The sequence below is a fragment of the Cryptomeria japonica genome, chromosome 11, assembly GCF_030272615.1.
Source record: "Cryptomeria japonica chromosome 11, Sugi_1.0, whole genome shotgun sequence".
Classification (NCBI taxonomy): Eukaryota; Viridiplantae; Streptophyta; class Pinopsida; order Cupressales; family Cupressaceae; genus Cryptomeria; species Cryptomeria japonica.
The window spans coordinates 57,854,899-57,877,360 of record NC_081415.1 but is presented as its reverse complement, the minus strand read 5'-3'; the positions used below and the strand labels follow the sequence as shown (position 1 = coordinate 57,877,360).

Genomic DNA, 22,462 nt, shown 5'->3' with positions numbered 1-22,462 from the left:
CCCATTGGTTTGGTTGGGTCGGGCATTGTTGTTGTTCAGATTTTGGATGGCTTGGAGAAGAAGTTGTGTCGTTCTCTCATTCCAAGGCCCTTTGAGCTCTTTGGCTAAGTTGCATCAAGTATCTTTTGTCCTTCAGGCTGGCAAGAATGATGCTCTAATACCAATTGTAATGTCCCCTTTTTGGGATTAGAATTTTGCCCTAGAATCACCATAATAAGTTGTTGAGACATGGACCAGCTAGGACTCGAACCTAGGACATTCCATACACTGCTGGAGTGCTCTACCACTGAGCTACTGGCCCCTCTTGGACCAGTCCATCGTCGGTCCGAGTGTGGCTTATTTCCCACACCAACACCCCCCCTTAAGCCACACCTCTCGTGTGCTTGGGGCTCCCAGCCTGGACCTGGCTCTGATACAATGTTGAGACATGGACCGGCTAGGACTCGAACCTAGGACCTTCCATACATTGCTGGAGTGCTCTACCACTGAGCTACTGACCCCTCTTGGACCAGTCTATCGTCAGTCCAAGTGTGGCTTATTTCCAACACCAACATAAGTAAATAAGGAATGAAGTATATTTAAGGAACACAAAATTACCAACTTTAGATCTTAATTTAGATCCTGCAACCAAGTTAGTCATCATTTCTAATGTAATTGATGATGATTGTCTCATATTCATGAAAGATTGGAAAACACATAATCAATAATTTTATAAGGGAATCCTAATCCCTACAACACCATTGCACATTACATGATGTGCGTGTGGGATTCAATTAAAGGAACTTCCCTAACAACCAATCCACATTATGGAATCCCTCGAGAAATCATATAAGGCGTCGAGAGCTTGTCCTTTCTACAAAATCTAGCCTCTTGGCCCCACCTACGGGTTGGCATACTTGATGGGTGACTCAATGTTGCTACCTCCTTATCATGTATTTCATCCTTCACTCCATAATGGGATGGTTGTTTTCTACAACTATCAACCATCATAGAGATTGGAGAGGAAATCGCAATAGGGTGCCCGGAAATCCTCCTATCTAAGCCCAAGAGTGGACACTCACCCTCTTGGCCCCAAGTGGTTGGCACATTGGACATCCAGCATGGGGTGGTCTACTTAGATGGTGATCTTGTGTCTACTCTCATCCCTTACATTTCCTTCTCTTCTCTACATGATTGCTTGTCGGGTTATGAATAGATTAATGTTTTAGGATATGCATTTCATATATAGGATATGCATTTCACGTTATAGGATATGCATTTCACATTATTACCTATGCCAAACACATAAGAAATTACATGTTAGATGATATCTTCAAAATGCATACACTAAGAATGCATCTCATGCATACCACAAAGATGAATAATAGTGCTATTATCTGCTCTATATAGTAAGCCTTGATCTGATCGATATATGCCTGATTATTGTTTGTATTTATTGCTTGATATGTTTATTCTGATCTGGATGCCTTTCATGGAGTGGCGAATGTGTTGTATTTATATCTCTCAACTAGAGGTGGAGAGTTATGTCCTTTCTAAAGTCACAACCCTTTTGCAAGAAGTGTCCCTTTAACACCTGTCCTTTGCCTTTTCAAATATAAACTGCTATTTGTTTAGGAGTTCTGGGTGGCCCAATTAATAATTTTAGTCAGCCTTCTTTAAATTAATGGTGTTATGTAAAGGTGACCGTTGATATCTTAATCTAATCGGCCCTTATTCAAATTTATTATTTTTTTTTTCTTATCTTTGGTAGGCCAAATACGATTCCCTTTACTTTAAATCGGCCCATTTCCTTTGCAACTGTACTTTATTTTTATTTTGTTATCCTTTCTCCTTTGCTTCAAGTCGTCCCAATTTGCTAATGCATGGGTTAAGCGGCTACTTAAGGATATGCTTTGTAAAGAAATGTTAACAGTGGGGTTCATGACAAGCAGCACTAAACTTTATAGACTTCACCCTTATAATTATCCTCCACTCATCTTTATTTCTCACATTGGCAAAATATGAGGCTAAGCAAAAAATGAGCCTTTACATACTACTCATGCGTCACGAATTTCCAATGCCAGATATTGTATCGAACCAATAGGAGAGCTGCAAGGGTGCCTCCTGCTGGCCCTTCAACTTTTTCTGTTTCATTTTCAGAACCAACACCTTCACTTTTTGTATCTTCATCAGAAATTACCTCCATGTAGTACACTTGCCCCTTACCTAAACATCGATGTCAGGGTTGTCATGGTTCTTTGTGAGTGAAACACAATTTTCTCCTCCTTAGCTCCCTTCTGCTTACATCCATTTGTCTCATCTTCTCTGTTGGCACCTTCAGGGGTATTGTATTTTTTGGAAAGGCCTTTTGGACTGCGTGGGAGGAGCTGACTTCTTACCACTAAAACTGTCCCTTACAACTGAATCTTCTAAATTAAGAGTTGTTGTGATAGCCTCAAGGAAAGTTGTCGGGTTCAATGCTTTGAGTAACCCTCTAAAAGGCTCAACTAATCCTTCTGAAAGAGGACCACGAGTCTCCTATCTGTCACATCAAGCACCATGACCGCAAGTCTTTGTAACTCAGCTACATAGACATTGATGTCCGGGTTGCCATGGTTCTTTGCACGTGAAACACAATTTTCTCCTCCTGAGCTCCCTTCTACTTATATCCATTTGTCTTGTCTTTGCTATTGGCACAGTCGGGGGCATTGTATTTTTTTGGAAAGGCCTTTTGGACTGTGTGCGAGGATCTGACTTCTTACCACTAAAACTGTCCCTTGCAACTGAATATTCTAAATTAAGAGCTGTTGTGATAGCCTCAAGGAAAGTTGTGGGGTTCAATGCTTTGAGTTTGAGTAACCCTTTAAAAGGCTCAACTAATCCTTATGAAAAGAGCATCACAAGTCTCCTATCTGTCACATCAGGCACCATGACTGCAAATCTTTGAAACTCAGCTACATGATCTTCCATTTTACCTTCCTGCTTCTGAAATGAACTTTTGGGTCTGTCCTATCAAACCTCTCAATCAATTTTAGACTAAATTATTCTATGGTCAAAATCGAATCATGTCCTTGAGTCACTAATCCATGGTACCAACACTCATGGGCTACCCCTTCCAAGTGTAGGGTGTCAAACTTGATGGCCTCTTCCTCCATCATGGGGTTCAATGAATAATAAGTATCAAGCTTTTGTAACCATGAGCTTGCTGTTGTATTACTTGTGCCATTAAAATTAGGAATGGTGATCTTTCCCAATTTGTCCTTCCTTTCATCATACCCTCTCCTATGTCCACCTTTTGATTTCAGTTCACAATACTCAGCATAGGTCATATTGTTATTGACTGCTTCACTCAAAGCATTATATTCGTTTAAGCGGTGATCCATTTCATTGGTCTAATCTGGTTGAATTTCTCCAACCTCCTCTTTAGTCAAGAATTTAGTCCTAAATGATCTGGTATTAGTGGAAGTCCTTGCCCCCATCAGCAACTAATTTTCCTTCATTAGAATTGCTTCCTCACTCTTATCATTTGCAGGCCTATCACCATTCTGATTGTGAGGGAGTCCTCTCAAGAGCTGGGCCACTTCTCTTAATGTTTCAGACATACTTAGATGAAGCTCTTCAAACCTCTTAAAGAAAGCCCTTGCCTCTTCGTCAACTGGATCACTCATACTAGTACCCTTTCTTTTCTCCCTCTGCTAATACCTTTTCTCTCTTTCACTCATCAATCAGAGCCACGGCTGGCAGGATTTAAGCTCCGATACCACTAAGATATCCCTACCCGTGCAATGCTTGTATATTTTGAAATGAAATTCAAATAACACTAGGGACAAGCGAAAATTGTAATATTCCTCAGAAAATTCAAAAACAACTTTCAGATTTACTGTAATATTGCATTCACCAATTACAGACTTTCAACAACTAGTTTGAACAATGAGACCAAATCATCATTACAACATACAGGTCTTATAATAGCTTTATAGAATAATAACATACAGTTTTCCCTTATGCTTGAAGTTGATTTCAGACTGTGATGGCATTATCAAACTTCCAATAACAAAACCTGCTGTCCCTGACTGGTTCGGTACTATTGTTCTCCTTTGACTGGAGCGATCCTATAGCCTCCTGATGGCAATGGTTGTTTCCAGACCTGGCACTATCGACTGGACTGCTGTAGTATCTCCTGCAGCTCAGACCCATTGTAATCTCCTAGGCTAGCGCCCAAGCCCTGTCAAAGACAAAGGTGAGGGCAAATTCGTTCCAGTGCCTGTTGAATGCTTCCCTGCCGTCTGGTATTTCTTATGAACACAACTATGACTTCCTTTTAGTGCCACACGAACTCTGCACTCTGTATCTGCGATAATTGCATGGGGAGGAATAGAGTGTTGATCAACAAATGAACTTATATTCTATCCAGAAAAATGAAGTAGATGGTGAAAGCGGGGGTATCATCCCACCTTTCTGACTGTTACATAGTCCTGCGGTGCACCACACCTTGTCAATCAAGTTCCAAGCATACCCAAATGAAATGAGCACATCCAATATATAGGGAGCCAGTGCCATGTTAGGTAGCCACCAACCTAAGGTCGGCCCAAACAAAATGAATAATTAAAATTATTTGAACCAAAGAAGCAATAGTCGGGAAAAAATCCCGATTATTCCCAATTAACCGGCAATCGGCGCTGCTCCCGATTAATTCCCCCAAAAAATAGGAAAAATCGTTGACCAATTGTTTGCCGATTTTCAACGATTTTTTCCGGTTTTAATTGCAAAAAAAACGTGATTAATCGAGCTGCGCAAAAGCGCGCAAAAAATAAATGCCACGAAAACCCTAAAATGTCTGCAAAATTCAATAAATAGCCGTCTTTTTCAAGGTTACTAACTCAGCTCGTGGCTAAGGGTTAAGAGGCGAAGTTGAAGTCGAAGGGAAGCGAATAGAAGGTGTTTTTTGGTCGTGCAACAGAGGGCATTACCGGCGACTTCATTTTCTGAGGTATTTACAATAGTATAGCCATCTAATTTCTGATAAATAGCCGTCTTTCTGCTAAATAATTGTATATATACTGTAAGAATTATACAGTAAGAATTGTATATAGTATATACAGTATATAATTCTTACCGTATAATTCTTACTGTATTTCTTATTACTTATTTCTTAAACAGTATGTAAGTAGAATTATATACTGTATGTATGTATGTATGTATTTCTTATACTGTATGTACGTATGTATGTATGTATGGAAATGCCCTAATATCATAAAAAAAAGTAGTTTTTATTGTTTTTCTGCAATTTTTTACGTTTTTTTGTATATCCGATTTTTTCCCGATTTTCTGAAAAAATCTTATACTTTTGTTTTGCCGATTAATTCCCCAAACAATTAATGCTTCCTTGATTTGAACAACTAACAAAACACATCACAGGTTGGCACAAAGCCAACATACGGAATTTCAACAATGTTATTTGTTTAAAATTCCCAATTTATTAGAAACCATTAAGGCAAAATAAAGAAGATCACGTGTTATAGAACACTGCTAGGGCCCAAGGGCGTTCCCTTAAATCGGGATCATCACATTCAATGTGTAGTACAATGCCCCATGCACATAAGATAAGGATCATGGATCCAATATTAAATGGTTTCTCCTTTGATTTCACCTTAGAACTAGACGCTTCATTATGAAATTTGCGAACGACCATGCTTCTTAAGTATGTCAAGATGTAAGCTTCCAAACTCAATGTGGCCTTAACCACGAACCTGCCTAGGACCAGTTGGAGAGAAAAAAGCAGTCAAAATTTGAGAAGACAAATTATTTAGGGAAATAAGTCACTGTTAGATACTATTAAAAATAAAATGAGTACAATAAATCTTTAAACAGTTTATAATTGTCACAACATTCTTTATTGCTGCTTTCTATCAGAGCAAAACTCAATTTCCTTTATGGTTGTTATGTATATTTCTAGCAGAAACTAAAGCCCATTTCTTATAGACTCAAAAGAGGTGTAAAATAAATGGCATCCTTGTCAGGTGCTTCTGAAGTAGAAACTGCATTGTACTGGCTATAAATGTCGAAATTGTGGCACAATGTTTTTTAAAGCACACAGTATTATGATGTCCAAAACGTATTTCATTATTCTGATTTACAGGAATCAACAGACACTATCATATAGAAAAGAATAAAATTGAACCTGGCAAGGATTTCCTATTTGTAACCTGGACATCGTAATCCCCAGCTTTCCAGAACTGTTGAAATATGGCTGTTTTGGTGTTTGGACTTGAGCAGTTCTGCGTCAAAGGTGAAGTAGGGGATAAAATTTCTTCTGTCTCAGGTGGCTTTTGAGAAACTATTTGCGACTCTTTATACAGACCAACCAATTCCATCCTATTCTGAATTTGCTGAAATTTCTTGCTGGAATTTTTGTCTTCAACTGTATCTTCATCGTCACTGAGTTCAATAACTTTCATGGGTACATGTCCAACACTCGCAGGCATTTGTTCCATCAAAATAAATCTGGAAAAGGAAAAAGCTGTGATCAAAACAGTGTAAAATATAGATTTCCACATCCCATACTAAAAGATAATAGAGCACTAGAAAGTGAACATAAATAATTCTATAGAAAAATAACAGATTAATCCTCCTAATCCTTAAATCTTAGGGCCATGGCTAACTTATGATTAGCATTTAGATTCGAGGTAAAATTTGTTTTTAACACTACAAAGATAATTAATTACACCATAATAATATCAAACTTATAAATGATGATGAGAATATACATTATTCAAGACAGGAAAAACAATTTCTCTGGCAACAGCATACATTTGTTCTTAGGCACAACTCAATACACGAAATCAATGCTAAAATTTTTAATTGCCAAAAACTCGGAATCAATATTTGACTTGTGTGCTGCTCTTACGTAGCCATAGAGAAAAAAGGAACATTAAGAACCTATATCTCAACCCTAATAAATAAATATAGTTGAAACATAGAGACTCTTTGGTGCCCTGACTTTAAGCTTAGTATTTATCTAAACACACACAAATCATATGGTAGATGGACATTTCCACGAGCACCCTGGGAACAAAGAGCCTATAACATATGTAACTTGAACCATAAGATGAAACACATTTACTTTTAACCTCCCTAATGCATAACGATTTTAGGAAGAAATTACAAAGAAATAGGCAGTCAAGCTAATACATGAATTCTTAAATCAAGACGATCAAACAAATATTGGGGAATCTATTTTAAAGCTAAATGCTTAATAACAATCTCTTAAACAAGCAAACATATGCTGATAGGCACTTGAGAAAATTTTGGCCATAAGGATTGTAAAATGCCATAGTAGTAAACAAAGTTCAGAAAAAGTGAGTATCATGTGGAGATTTTTTGTATTTTCATTCAAAGCCTATACATGTGTTATGCCCCGATCATGTGACGACAAATTTAGTCAAATAACAATATTCATTAACACGTCAATGAAATCAGAAATAAATAAAACAATAAATGAACTCAGAAATATATATAAATATATTAGCGTTGCTCAGAAAATTGTCTTATTTGTAAGACTTAAGGATTTTCAGTAAGAATTGATATGTCAAACCAGTAATTATTTTCATAAGAAAAGGCAGCGATGATTCCTAAACCTGCACCAGTATACAGTTATCCATATACAGATTAACTTGGCAGCAAAAAAATTAAGGAAGCTGAGGATTGTGTTTACATTAATACGCATCACTAATAACCCTTGATGAGGTGCGATCATGTCAGTATTATTAGTTAAAACGGGAAAGGACTAAATATCAAGGGTCTCCATTCTCTGCAAGGGTGATTCCATGGGAAGAGACATAACCATCCATCCAAACAAAGGGGTTTATAAACAGCAGATGAATCACTACAAAGGGGCATCAAACAAGAAAGAAATAAGTATTTGGATCTGCAAATAGCAATGCATCGAAGAGCAAAGAAGATAAAAGACAAATCAATGATTAAGAAAGAGATCTGCAAATCAAACAGCCCCGTGGTGTGCATGAATACATGTTTGATACGTATGCTTAATGTATGCAGCATGATAATGATTTGATGCATAATTCCTCACTTATTGATATAAGCAATAATATGTATGCAACGTACTAATATATTTGATAAATAACCTCTCATACATATTGGATATAGGCGATAAAGTGGAATATCTAGATTCCTAGTCTATTCATCAAATTGCTGCAATCAATCATGACTAGGTTAGTAAAAAATACAAGGAGAGAGAACAAATATGAGGTCCTCTTCTAAGCACACCGCCTCATGGTGGATGTCTGGCAGCCTGCCACATGAGGCCAAGGGGGACAAGGTGTATCCCGCCCTTGGGCTTACATCAGAAGGATACTTCGGGCACCCTGTTGTGGTTTCCCCTCCAACCTCTACGATGATGGTTGATTGTTGGAATGGATTCAAAAAAGTCTCAATCATGGGAGGGTGAATAAGGGGGCACGAATAAGGAGGGCAGAAACAATCTTCCCCACTAAGTACAGCACCTCACGAGGTACAAATGGTGGAATGCTACATGGGGCTAAGGGGGATGATATATCTGCTCTTGGGCTTAGTGTGAGGATTGCTTCAGGCACACTATCATGTCTCCTTATCCAAACCCCGTTATGGTTGAACCCCAATAATGAATTATAGATATTATACAATTTATTTAAATTAAGATGGTTATGAATATATGTTCTTTAAACCTAGTAGAAATGATTGATTTTATGAGCTGTATTTTCAATAATTGTGTAACATGATTGCAAGGTCTCAACCAGGATCTATATTGATTAAATATTTTTTTGTGGTAAAGTTATATCTCTAGCTATATCACATTCCTTGTTTTTATTGAACTTGTGATTCTAGGGCAAAATTTAGGGCAATCCCAAAAGGGGGCATTACAAAGGGTATTGTTGATGTGTATTTTGTACACGACCAAACACAGAATAAAATACCTAAAGGTGCCTTATCCTCTCTTGAGAAAAGTTTCCCAACTGCTGAAGATCTCGCCGAAGGATCAGTCGAGGCAACTCCAAGGTTCTGTTATGTAGGATCTCTACGTGTGGATAAGCTCTTTGTGGTATGATGTGATTTTGCTGGAATCACAAGGGAACTTACACTTGACGACCTAAACATCTGATTTGTTGGAATCACAGGTCCTATTAACTAACTCGAAGACAAACAAACGGTAAAAGATGCAGGGTTCAGGAAGTCTACTCTACTGCCTAGAATGCAAGAAGATGGATGAACGATTGGGTGGAGTCCTACTGGGTTGGGTCTCACCATCAAGTTGAACAATTCAACACCAACTCAATGTGATCTTCTAGGGGATGCTTCAAATATATTCAAATCGGACACCTTCAGATACTGATCATCATTCAAGTTAATGCATGAACAATAGAGGTGTAACGACTTGAGATTAAGCTCATTTTATGCCAATTGACCACGCAGGGCGCACTTACAATCAGTAAGAGGCTAGTGGTATGGATTAGACAGATTCCACATGGGTGCATTTAACGACTTCTTTCATTCAATTTAATTATCTATCATCTAAAATGAAGATTCAACAAGAGACCATGCATATTGCAACGAAACGACATATTTCACCATATCTTCAATGAAAATGAAGTCTTTACAATTAAGGCAACAATGTCTTGTCTTCTCTTCCTAGTCTACTCTAATTGATATTCTATCTGCTATTCTACTACCTATTCACCAAATATCAACTATTTTCTCCCTATTGTCTATTAGCTAACCATTAGCCTTTAAAAATGAGGAGCCAGGGCTTATATAGTGCCCTCAATACAATTCAATGGTTCAGATCAGCTTGAGATCAATGGCCGAGATTTTACAATGAAAACCCTAATTAGGGTTTGTTACAAAACTCAATTCTGGCCAATGAAATAATTGCATTATTTAGACACATGTCTTCTCTAGAATATTCGACCAATGGATAACCGAGGTAGGTACATCGAAGTTTGTGCCATCTCCAATGAGTCAAGTACATTGAATCTGGACACGCTAAGGTGGACCAATCCGACTGGAGGAGTGATGACTGGGATGCCACCTTGTCTGACACTTGTAACTTGGTAGATGCTCAATTTGATGATGCTGAGAAGCTAACTTTAATTAACTCTTCTGAAACTGTCTGCTTCTTCAACGAACCCTTGCTTTAACCTCCTTTGTCTTTGATGTGCAGGATGGATGGTGTACCTTTCCTTCAAATGCTGGACTGGAAGAGGTCGTCCCTGATGATGCTGGACCGGAGAAGGCCATCCTTGTTGATGCTGGATTGGAGAAGGTCGTCCTTGACTTGGTCTTCTTTCCTCTGCAAAACAAACCAAAAGATGATTAAGGACATATAATAAATTCACTTCCACATAGTATTTTACACCTTAAATCATCAACAAAAGATATTAAAATAAAGATAGTTCAAAACTCTTTCCAGGGATAGGCCCCATCCAGAATTTCGCTCTGGACCCTTTGGAAGGGTCAGGAGCGAAATTTGCATTCCTGGCTCACTTAGACCTCTTTTCAACATTATTTCACAACCAGTTCCTCGCCTGGCCCCAACAAGGTGAAAAATAGTAGTTTCAAAGGATTTTGCCCTGGACCCTCTGGCAGGGTCGGGAACGAATTTTGCATTTTTGGACAAATTCCACCATGTCTCTACTCCAAAATGTCTTCCAAGGCAAGCATATGCTATCCTTCTCCTCACCAAAGGCTAGGAATCCACAACTTGACCTTCCTCATGGGCAAACTAGGTGATTTTGGGAATTTCGCTCTGGACCCTTTGGAAGGGTCAGGAGCGAAATTCCAATTTTAGCTCAACACATGCATCTTTTGTGGTCAAAAATCTTTTCAAGGCATTTCAAATAGTTTCTCCCATCGAGCCTAGGCTTGACTTCACTCAAACTCTTTGAAAATAGGGTGTGTTTTAGGATTTTCGCTCTGGACCCTTTGGAAGGGTCAGGAGCGAAATTCCTTCTTTTGGACTCATTCCTTTGTCATTTCATCTTGAATCCACCTCACAAGGCAAGGGAACACTTCTCTTCTCTCATCCAACCCAAGTTTGACTTGATTTTGCAAGGAAAAATAGGTGATTGTAGAATTTTCGCCCTGGACCCTTTGGAAGGGTCAAGAGCGAATTTCTTCCTCCAGCCCAAAATCATCATTTTTGGAGACAACAATCAATTCAAGGGCAATCTCAAGGGCATCTCTCACATTGGTCTAGGCATGGTTTGGCACAAATTTGAAAGGAATAGGTGGATTTTAGGATTTTCGCTCTGGACCCTTTGGAAGGGTCAAGAGCGAAAATCTTGTTTTAGGGTTATTCCTCCATCCTTTCAACTTCAATTCACCTCAAAGATTTAGGACACATCGCCTCACTCCTCTCTAGGCCACAAAAATCAAAATTTTAACTTGTCTTGCAAAGAAAGTAGGTGCTCTTGGGATTTTCGCTTTGGACCCTTTGGAAGGGTCAGGAGCGAAAATCTTGACTTGGCTCAATTCCTTCAACTTTAATGATTTCTAGCAACTTGAAGTCACTCTTAGGGACATCTCCTTCTTGATTTTACCTTAGCCCACACTTGATCTAGCACAAAGTTAATAGCAAAGAGAGGTTTTGAGAAAATTCGCTCTGGACCCTTTGGAAGGGTCAGGAGCGAAAATCTCATTCTTGACCAAAAATCATCATTCTTTCAACTTGAAACTTCATTGCAAGGTAAAATCTCATCTCTCTTTGCCCTAGGAACAAGGTTTTAAGCCTAAGAAGGGTCAAAAAGGTAGGTTTGCAAGGAATTTTGCCCTAGACCCTTTGGAAGGGTCAGGAGCGAAATTCACCTTCTTGGCTAGAATCCTTCATTTTTTCAAAGCTCTCACACATTTCCAAAGTCCAAACATGTCCACTCTTCCCCTCGGGATGCCTTGCAACTCAAAATTTGGTCAAACTAGGGAGGAAATGAGCCTTAGGAGGATTTTCGCTCTGGACCCTTTGGAAGGGTCAGGAGCGAAAATCACCATTTGGGCTTGATTGTTCATTTTTTAAACTTCAATTTTCTCCTGGAGGCAAATATAGATCGTTTTCCATCAGAGGAGCAAGGTTTCAAGCCCAAACAAGGTAGCAAATGAGGTTTGTAAGGAATTTTGCTCTGGACCCTTTAAAAGGGTCAGGAGCGAAATTCACCTTCTTAGGCAAAATCTTGATCATCCAAAACATCCAACTCCCTCTCAAGGCAAGAACATACCCATTCATCCTCCATCATGTCAACACCTAGGCAAAATAAGGAAGAAAACAAGAGTTATAAGGATTTTCACTCTGGACCCTTTGGAAGGGTCAGGAGCGAAAATCATGTTTTGACCTTGATTCTTGATTTTTCAAACTCTCATCCTCTTTGGGAGGCAAACATAGATACTTCCTCATGCATCTCCACCTTGGTCCTGACTCTTGCTAAAGGAAAAATGAGTGTTTTCAAGAATTTCGCTCTGGACCCTTTGGAAGGGTCAAGAGCGAAATTCACTTTTTAGGCTAGAATCCTTCATTTTTTTCACCTCCAATCCTCTATAGAAGGTAGCTAACATCATTCTTCACCCAAGGGACAAGGTTTGGATCCCAAACAAGGTAGCAAAAGAGGTTTATAGTGAATTTCGCTTTGGACCCTTTGGAAGCGTCAGGAGTGAAAATCATCCTTGGGCTCAAATCCTGACTTCATTTTCACATTTCCTCATTCAAACAAGCGTTTCTACCTTCATTCAAGCCTAGGAATGCATTAGTTCTAGGTTTTGGTCAAAGTAGAATGTCTTATGGAGAATTTCGCCCTAGACCCTTTGGAAGGATCAGGAGCGAAATTCGCTTTGGACCCTTTGGAAGGGTCAAGAGCGAAATTTGACACTTTGGTCTCTCCGTCAGGATCATTTTATGGAATATAACATTTAAGTTATACTCCATATATACTGTCAGGATGTTTGAGAGTGGTTTCAGACCTCCAGGAGTTATATTGCAAAATCTAGTTTTTGGAGGATTCTTCAGTTTTCCAGACTTAGTCAAATTTCAGGATCAAGACATTCCAGACTTAGCCAAATTTCAGGGCATTTGAAGATCAGGATGACATTCCAGACTTCATCACTCACCAACTTGACCTAACTCGGACCTTCAAAGAGGATATTCACTCACAAAGCTTCATTGACCTCCTCGAACTCAAACAAGACACAATTAGCAACGAGAGCAAAACCAAGCCCTAAGGAAGACTATCAAAGAAACCCTAATTCTGGGGCCCCAAAGACTCACCTTGGCTCAAGCAGAGCATGCTATCCTAGTGATCCCCCTGGCGACACTCAAAAAGCAAAGGCTAAAAGACAAAAACCCTAAAAGACCTAGAAAACACACCCCAGAAGGCAAAAAGCAGGGGTCCCCATTTGCAATGGGGCGATGTGTGAATACGTCACAACAGGTATCAAAGCCTTTATCCTACTAGGCTACAAGGTAAAGATAAATCAATGGATGCATTCTAGTCAATAAGAAGGGATCTATTGACTCAATCCAAAAATAAGTCAATGACTAAATGGCAATGGCAAGACAATATGAGAGATTGTTGAACATGACAATATGTGTATTTGCGTGTATGCTTCGTGTTTGCATATATTTATGTGTATGCTTCATGTTTTTGTGTATGCTTCGTGTTTGATTCGTACCTGATGTGTTCCAACATGTCTACTCCATGTGCATCTATGATTACTTTATGCTTAACAATTATGAAAATGCTCAGTATAAGATCTCTTGATGCTTATATTGTCAAATAGAAATAATGGCAGGCCCTAGTCATAGGACAATACTCTTGAAATCATGTAAAGAGTAGTCTATAATAACAACACCACCCTCTAGGACACACCTGTGACAAGTTTACATAACAAGACATCTTGGTCTCTAAGTCGATGTGTCCCAAATATCAACATGAACTTCAAGGACTATCAACCATTCTTGACACTTTCCACAACATCTTCTAGACCTATCAGGATCAAACATCTTTTCTCTTCTCTAGGTGATACAGCCTCTATACATTTTGAGAAATTTATGTCACCAATTGTCATAAGCTCTCTTAACCATTGACTTAAACATAATCATCCCACAACTTAAGGAGCAAGATGTTATATTCCCCTTAATTTTTTTCAATTATTTTTTCAGATTTGCAAGCAATACAAACACCCGTTAGGGTTAGAACTAAAATATCAAATCTTGTGGAAAGTAACCCTAACACCTTTTGATCACCGAGAGCCCAATCTGGGAGGGTGAGAGCATACAGTGCATAGGGGATCGTTAGATGCAAACTGAAAACTGCTTACAATATCTGGGTGGCAAGCCAGCCCCTTCCACTTTTCAGCGGGATATGGAGAATATTGAAGATCACTTGCCGGTAAACCAACCAAGGATGATACAAGAAACTGAAGAACAATCACTCTATCGCTTATGCAGCGAGAGGACTAGAAATGAAATTACAATCAACTCGACCGCTTGTGCAACAAGAGGACGGTATTACAATATTCAAAATAGGCGGCTAAGCCAGCCTCTTCCACTTATGCAGTGGAACTACAAGCAATAATCCAAAAGATAGCTATTAGTACTACTAACTAGCTTTACAATGCACATTATGGATTATCAATACATGAAATATCACTATCCCAAAGATAGCCGGCATAGTCAACCTCTTCCACTTATGCAGTGGAACTAAGAAATAACAAAACTTTGTTATTAGTACTACTAACCAGCATTACAAATCATATAGAATGAAGCATCAAGTGCTGATAACAATTCCAACAGCTGCAACAATAATAGATAATCACTCCCCAACCAACTTAGACTACTCACACCAAAAATATCTTCTAACACACAACTATGAAATTCTGAAAATCAATAACACGCACAGAAAACACGCAGACCAGCAAGCTACGGACACCCCAAAATGCTCATAACTTCTCCAAATCAACTCCGAATCGCACAAAAACATAAGCAAATGAGGGATATAGCATTGACAACACAAATAGAACCTCAAACCTGCACCGCAAACACCACAAACAAATCTGCACGCAACCCAAGGCCGCCAAGGAAAGGGGTCGACCCCGTTGGGAAGTTCGACTTGCTACATAAAATCCAAATCAGCTTTTCAAGATCCGCAAAATGATGAACTTTATCGCCCAAGGTATAGGAAGAGATGGAGCCGATACCCAGAACCACACGTCAAGCACACAAGGAGCCACAAACAAAAAACGCCTTCAGCACACACGAACCAGCAACATAAAAAAAACTCAGAAAACACTCCACACTTCTGAAAATGAAACACAAATCTGCATCTTTGTCCTTCAATCTGCTCTCTTGAATGAAGAGAGGTCTCAAGCTCAATTAGTTGCCATCTTTCAAGCAAGAAATCCAGCAAATGCTAGAAGGTATGCTTTCCCCGAAGCTTCAATGTAAAATTCGGCAGCACTTCGTTATATTTTCTTCATGGATACCAAAACAAGAGCCCAGCACTCTTATTTATAGCTTTTGCCAGGCCAAATTCAAATTCAAATGCGCCCAAACCAAATGCCATTACATTTCACCTTCATTAGGCATTGCATTTTCATTTTATTTCCTTTACACAAGTTCGCCCAACTCACATTCACCATAACCGCCATTTTTGATAAATATAAGACTCATAAAATAATATTGATGAAATTATACTTTGTTGTCTCAATATGGTGGAATATTTCACCAAATAGACTTGGGATAAAAATAATATTTCCTTTCTCTAAGTCGTCCAAGATCATAGTATAGTCACCTTATTAAAATTGCCAATAATGTGTAAACTATAAAGTGAGCACTCAACAATGACTTTATAAATAATAATATAACTTAGGCAATCTTACTTAGAAAATCATCTAACTTGCCTTAAGTTATCATTTAATTAAAAACACCATGGCGACCCCTTGAAGTCACAACACAAATTACGCCTAGGCCATGGGGAATAATAAAGTATTAAAAAATACTTTTGCTTCCAAAAACTGAATACTGCCAAAATGAGCTAAGGCCAAGGCACTGAACTGCATTGCAGAAAATAGACATCTAAGTTCAAACACAGGATCCTGCCAAAAATAACACTATCGGACATAGCCACTGAGTTGAGCTACAAAACCCCTACCAAATATAGCACTGCTAAATATAGTACTTACTATAAATAGCACACTACTAAAAATAGTAAGTGTGTCAAAAGTCATTTTCATCACATTCTGAGCAACAATCATGACTTACTAAAAATAGTAAATCTGGAAATCATCTTTGAAGAATTTGCATGTCAAACCGCGCTGGAGCTCTCAAAAAACCCAGAAAAACCCTATAAAGCAAACAGTCATCAGCCTATCGCAATTTACTAAAAATAGTAAATTCAAAAATCTTCTCTAATTGGAATGCATGTCATACCATCCTGAAATCACGAAAAAACCCAAAAAGAATCTAGAGAGAAAATTGTAGAACTCCGAAAACCTTCCTGAAGACAGAAACCCTAATTTAGTCTCTAGTTAGCCTATGGGTTTCCAAAATAGGCTAAGATTCCATCCATCAGTCTAGAACTAAGAAGGGGACATTACACAAGAAACCTAGACATCTTTGTTGTAATATCCCAGTAATTTTGTTTTTTGTTTTTAGACCAATAACAATTCATCCACAACAAATAACCCGTTAAGGTTAGAGGAATAATCCAAACAACTGAAAGGGAACCCTTCCACCTTTTGTTCACCGAGAGCCCAAACTGGGAGGGTGAGAGCATACAATGTTCCGGGGATCATTAGCAATCATAATCAAACTGAAAATTACAATGCATGGGCGGCAAGCCAGCCCCTTCTACTTATCCAGCGGGATAGAAACCAAAGCTCTTGGCGGTAAACCAACCAAGGGAAAATTACAATAAACTGAAGTTCAATCACTCTACCACGTATTTCAGCGGGAGGACAGTACATTAAGCTATCACTCTACCGCATATTTCAGCAGGAGGACCATTGAATTGAACTTATCACTCAACCACTTATTCAGCGGGAGGACTGATTAGAAAACTGAATTACAAAACTTAGAAGGCGGCAAGCCAGCCTCTTCCACTTATGCAGTGGGTAATTACAAAAGAAAGCAGAAAGAAAGGGATGATCAGTACTACTGAAACAACCTTACAATATAGAGATGAGATGAGATGAATAATTGCAGATTTCTACAACATGACTGTAATTTTCTGTTACACTGATCTGCAGGCTGAAAGTACAGTTTCAGCAGCCTATGGAAACATCAAAACACTCATAAATCACTCATTTTTTGCCCGAATCAACTCAAATCAATCCCAATCCCACCGTACATCAAATGCAATGACAACCAATCAAAGCCACATCCCAAACAAACCCATTTTTATTTTGCACGCATCCCTATGCAAAACAGAAAACCCACGCCTAGCCTAGGAATTTCGATTTTATCTATTAAATTCATTGCTCATTTTAACATGCTAAAAACTCACACATTGTATCGCCATAGCCTGGAAGGAAGGATGAGCCGGTACCCAGATGGATGGAGTTGCTTGGTTAGGAGATATGAGCAAATTTCACTTTCAGCAGTTCCGCGACCAGCAACCAGAAGCAATCAAATCCAACATCGAACACTCCATAATCTGCAACTCATTAACCAATCTGCAATGGGAACACAAGGGCACAGCTAGGTACTATATTGCAAGTACGAAACTGAGACTCAGCTAGGAAGCCAACTTCGAAGCTCAGATTTTCAGTAGCCAAACCGGCAGCATAACGATGCAATTTTCAAAGATATCGAAATGGGAGCCCAAGTCTCATACTTATAACTCCACACACCTCAAACCCAAATGCCATTTCCTTTAATTTCAGCGTTTTTCCTTTGCATTTCGCTCCACTACAAGTGGACCCCAAGAGTGGCACCATTCCCCACAAGTCAATTCCCACGCTAAGGCAAGGACCCACGTACACTTTGGCAAATAATAGAGATAAGTTATAAAAAATATACTATCTCTCTCAATATTTCGATATCTCTTTAATAAACATGAATTCGCCAAGAACTTAGGAAAAATAGGCATCAATCCCAATTTTTAATAAATCAGTTGTCAATAATCAGATTAATTAAATATTAAACACTAGGATAAAGAATTAATATTTAATTATTTCTCATATGGCTCTGGTACTGATTATTAACACTGCTAGGATGAAACTGAGTCAGGACGACCACCAAAACTACTGCAGAATCGGGACCCTGTCTACTGCCAAAAATAGAACTGTGCCACACTGCCACTTACTAAAAATAGTAAGTCAAGAACTAATGCTCAGAACAACATGATCATCGCATCTAGAGGCAAATCATGGAGAGCTCAGTAGTACAGTAACACCAGAATGGCCATTCCCTGACTTACTAAAAATAGTAAGTCCTCGTTCATCAATGCTAGACCCTCATTCTTCATTCCACCTAGCCTACGGGTCTCAGGAATAGGCTAATGGACCACTGAAAGAGCATCAATGAGAAGGGGACATTACATTTGTACATCGATCATGAACATTGCATAATGGTGGAGTAAACATTACAAGATACTTTTTGTTTTGAAAGGTCTTCCATTTTCCAACTCTAAACAGTACTTAAGTTTGTGTGCAATGATTTGTGACTATGTCAAGTTAATTTATGAATATTAAACAGACAAACTCACAACATTACACCTTCTCTCAAGCAATTGTATTAAGGTACATGTTGTGACGTTTTCACACATCGCCCCATTGCAAATGGGGACCCCCTACTTTTTAGGCCCTCCCGATCTTTTGGCTTGCGTTTTTTGGGTCTTTTCGCAACAGTCTCGTCAATCTCTCTGCTTTGCAAGTGTTTGGGGGTCATATTGGTCAAGTCTGTCTTTCATTTGAGCGAATTTGATGAAGTCTAGGGCCTTTTTTGTCTTTTCTAAGGGTTCTGCCTTTGTCCTAGATTTTAGGGGTTTCTGTTAAGGTTTTGAAGAAACTAAACATACTACTGGAATCAGGACCCTTCAAGGAACCTCCCAGTAAAATTTGAGCCAAAACGGAGCAACTTTCTATTTTTAGAAAGTTCCTATTTTTTAGGGATTTTACCGAGTCCCGGATTGGTCTAATTTTGCCAAAAATCAAACTTACTATTTTTAGTAAGTTTCTATTTTTAGTAAGTGCTTTTCTGACCTATTTTGCCCAAACCTTGACATTCTGAAACACTTACTATTTGGGAAACTCTATTTTTGGCAGGATCTTCACAGGAAAACACTGAAAGCTGAATATCTCTGAAGACTGAACGTTCCTGAAGACCATTTCTAAATCCGGAAGAGTCAGAAGGCAGACTATTTGGGTCAAAAAATGGTTAAGTTTGGAACTCCTATTCCAGAAGAGGAAAGCACGCAAAATCATCCAAGTCCAGAAATTCACATCAATCCACCAATGTCATCCTGATCCGAAAATGGCCTAAAATTTGCCTAAGTCTGGAAATTTGGAAGATCTTCCAAAATCCAGAATTTGCATTATGATTCCTATGGACCTGAAACCACTCTCAAACATCCTGACAATATATATGAAATATAACTTAAAGTATAAGAAAGGAAAAAGACATATTGAAAATACCACTTATACTTAAATGTTATATTTCATATCTATATCCTGACGAAGAGCCTGGAACTTGTGAAAAAATTCTATGTATCCATGGACAAAGCCAAAATGCGCCCAAGGTTGGGCGCCAAAACCAAGAAGGCATTCACAAGTGGGAAAATCCGCCAGTCCATGGACAAAGTGAAAATGCGCCCAAAGTTGGACTGGGGCGCCAAAACCAAGATGGCATTCACAGGTGGAAAAATCCGTCAGTCCATGGACAAAGTGAAAATGCGCCCAAGGCTGGACGAGGGCACCAAAACCAAGATGTCATTCACAAGTGGAAAAATCCGTCTATCCATGGACAAAGCCAAAATGCGCCCAAGGCTGGGCTGGGGCGCTGAATTCAAGAAGGCATTCACAAGTGGAAAAATCCATGAATCCATGGACATGATGAAAATTCCGCCCAAGCTAAAAAAATTGAAATTTTGCCTAAGGCATGGAATCCAAGGAGTCAAGGAGGGAATAAAAAAACAAAATTCCCCTCGGGCAAATTTTTGAATTTGCTATTTTCAGACACCGAATCTCAACAGAGTGTGGAAAATTTTATAGATTCGGAATCGTGGCAGAATTCTCCATCCAATGAACTGACTCCTAAATTTTAGGAGGATCCCTAAAAAATAGGGATGTTGAAAAGCAGACATGGACAATTCACAAAGTAATGGAAATTCCTTCCTTCAAGACATAATTCCAGGAAAGGTGAAAAATTGACTAAGTGTTGGAAATTCCTTCCTTCATGACAGTGTTCCTGAAAAAGGTGAAAATTTGGCTAAGTGTTGGAAATTCCTTCCTTCAAGACAGAATTCCAGGAAAGATGAAAATTTGGCTAAGTATTGGAAATTCCTTCCTTCGGGACAAAATTCCAAGCAAGGAAGAAATACACCCAAGAATGAATTGAACATAAAATTTCTAAGGCAAGGAAGGAATCAGGGATGAACTGAACAAGAAATTTCCCCTCCAGGAAAAAATTTGAAAAATCCATTCTCGGGCATCAAATCACATCCAAATTTCAAAAGTTTTATAGATTTGGATTCGTAGGAGAATTTTCTCTCTCCTGGACCATGGAACCCTAATTTGAAAATTTTCCTAAAAAATAGGAAATGTGCAAAATTGATGAAAAACCTTCTTCAAGCAAGGAAAGTTGAGGAGACTTCAAGAAAATTCTTCCTGAATCGAATTTTCCCTCTCCAACAATTCCAGATGTGCAGGAGCGGATATATGACGGCAGAGTCCATTTGCATGGCGAGGATCTATTGAACGCATGGCAGTATGGTGGCGCATTCATTGTCGGAATATTTGACCAAATGGCAACCTGGTCATTGCATGTTGAATTTATGGCAGACTCCTTTTGCATGCAGCCACCGCATGTGGAAATGATGGAGCATTTATGACATAATGGGGTGATTTTTGCATGGATGAATATTCAACGCATGTTGGGCGAATTTGAAGGAGGTGGTGCATTTAATGCGCAGTGGATGCTATTTTGGGTACTTTTGAATTAATTGTATATGGGCATGATGGGTTATTAATTGGAGATTCCCACCTTGTTGCATCATGTGTGGAGAATCTTTTAGGGAAAACCCTAATTAGGGTTTGCATGTAATCATGGCCCGAGGCCTATATAAAGGGGTGACCCCCTCATTTGTAAAAGGAGGGAGACTTGTCTGAAATTGTTGCGATAAGTTTTGAGAGAATAACAGTGAAACATTGTTCTCTGATGGTGTCCACTTAAATTATTTTTTCAAAGCTTGCATGGTTTCACCTTCCTCACTTAGATTAGAAAAAGTAAAGTGCTTTGATTTCAATAGAGAATGTAATGGTGTCTGATGAATTTCCATGGTTCATACTTTTTGCATCTTGCTGATTGTAAGTTGCAGTGTAAAGTTAGTCTGAGCCCCCTAAATTTGTGCTGAGTTCGATTGTGGATAGTTGTTTGGATTGTGCCGTTTTTGGGTATTCAAATGTACTTTCTCGATTTGAAAATCCTCTACCATCCCCAGAAGATTGCACCGGTTCTTGCAGAATTGTAGTTGATCTTGGCAAAGCAAAGCTTGGTTTATTTGGAATTTGTCCACCAGAGCACTACTAATTGTTATCACTGCCCTTAGGATTAGATTTAGATCCTTCTGAACCCTTTCCCTTTTCTTTCAGTTCATTTTAGTCCATTCGAAGCAATAGCATCGCAGAATTGCCATATTTGATGATGGAGTTCCAGCCACAACAATGAAGTGAAAGAACGATGCACACGTAAGGCCCCTTGGATTACCAACAATCACATCCGCCAACTGAGTCACGTCCACGCATTGAAGGAACCTTGGAGTCAATTGTTTGAACTTCTTGCAATCTTAGCATGCAGTCGTACTTTGATCAAGAGAGAGTGAAGTGACCGTTAGGCAACTTTATTCTGTGTTCGAAGTAGTCATAAAAAACATGTCAACAGTACAGCTATCACCCGAACAATTAGGATTCAGTAAACATATTCCTAACATCATGAGATTTCTATTTTTGGTTGATCTAGAATATGAGAATAACAAGAGTGAACCAAAAGAGATATGAATTAATTTAGAAAAGAACATTGCATTTAAGGTCACAAATGTGTGTCAAGCTTCTAATCCTCACCTTTATATATGAAAAGTTCACCCTTGCTTCGACTCAAAGAGATAATCATATGTTGGATCAATCCAACATGTTCCTTGCCAATACAAACTCAAAATTGCAACTTAGGGCAATATTAGAGTTGCACAGCAAAACATCACTACATTACAAGGAGTATTTAAAGATTATAAAT

The 22,462-nt window shown here is 38.8% G+C and overlaps 1 protein-coding gene and 1 non-coding gene across 4 annotated transcripts in view; both read right to left on the bottom strand.

The window, feature by feature from the left end:
• Positions 1-22,462, bottom strand: part of LOC131051361 (protein MICRORCHIDIA 2) — a 219,274-nt gene that overhangs the window by 185,581 nt on the left and 11,231 nt on the right. For all 3 annotated transcript variants that reach the window (XM_057985847.2, XM_057985846.2, XM_057985845.2), the window contains exon 2: positions 6,161-6,483. In XM_057985847.2, coding sequence (XP_057841830.1) covers positions 6,161-6,473 — 313 coding nt within the window. In that variant the 5' untranslated portion in view covers positions 6,474-6,483. The remainder of the gene's footprint in view (positions 1-6,160; positions 6,484-22,462) is intronic.
• Positions 230-301, bottom strand: TRNAT-AGU (transfer RNA threonine (anticodon AGU)). Its single transcript has one exon. It is a non-coding gene; the product is annotated as a tRNA-Thr (tRNA).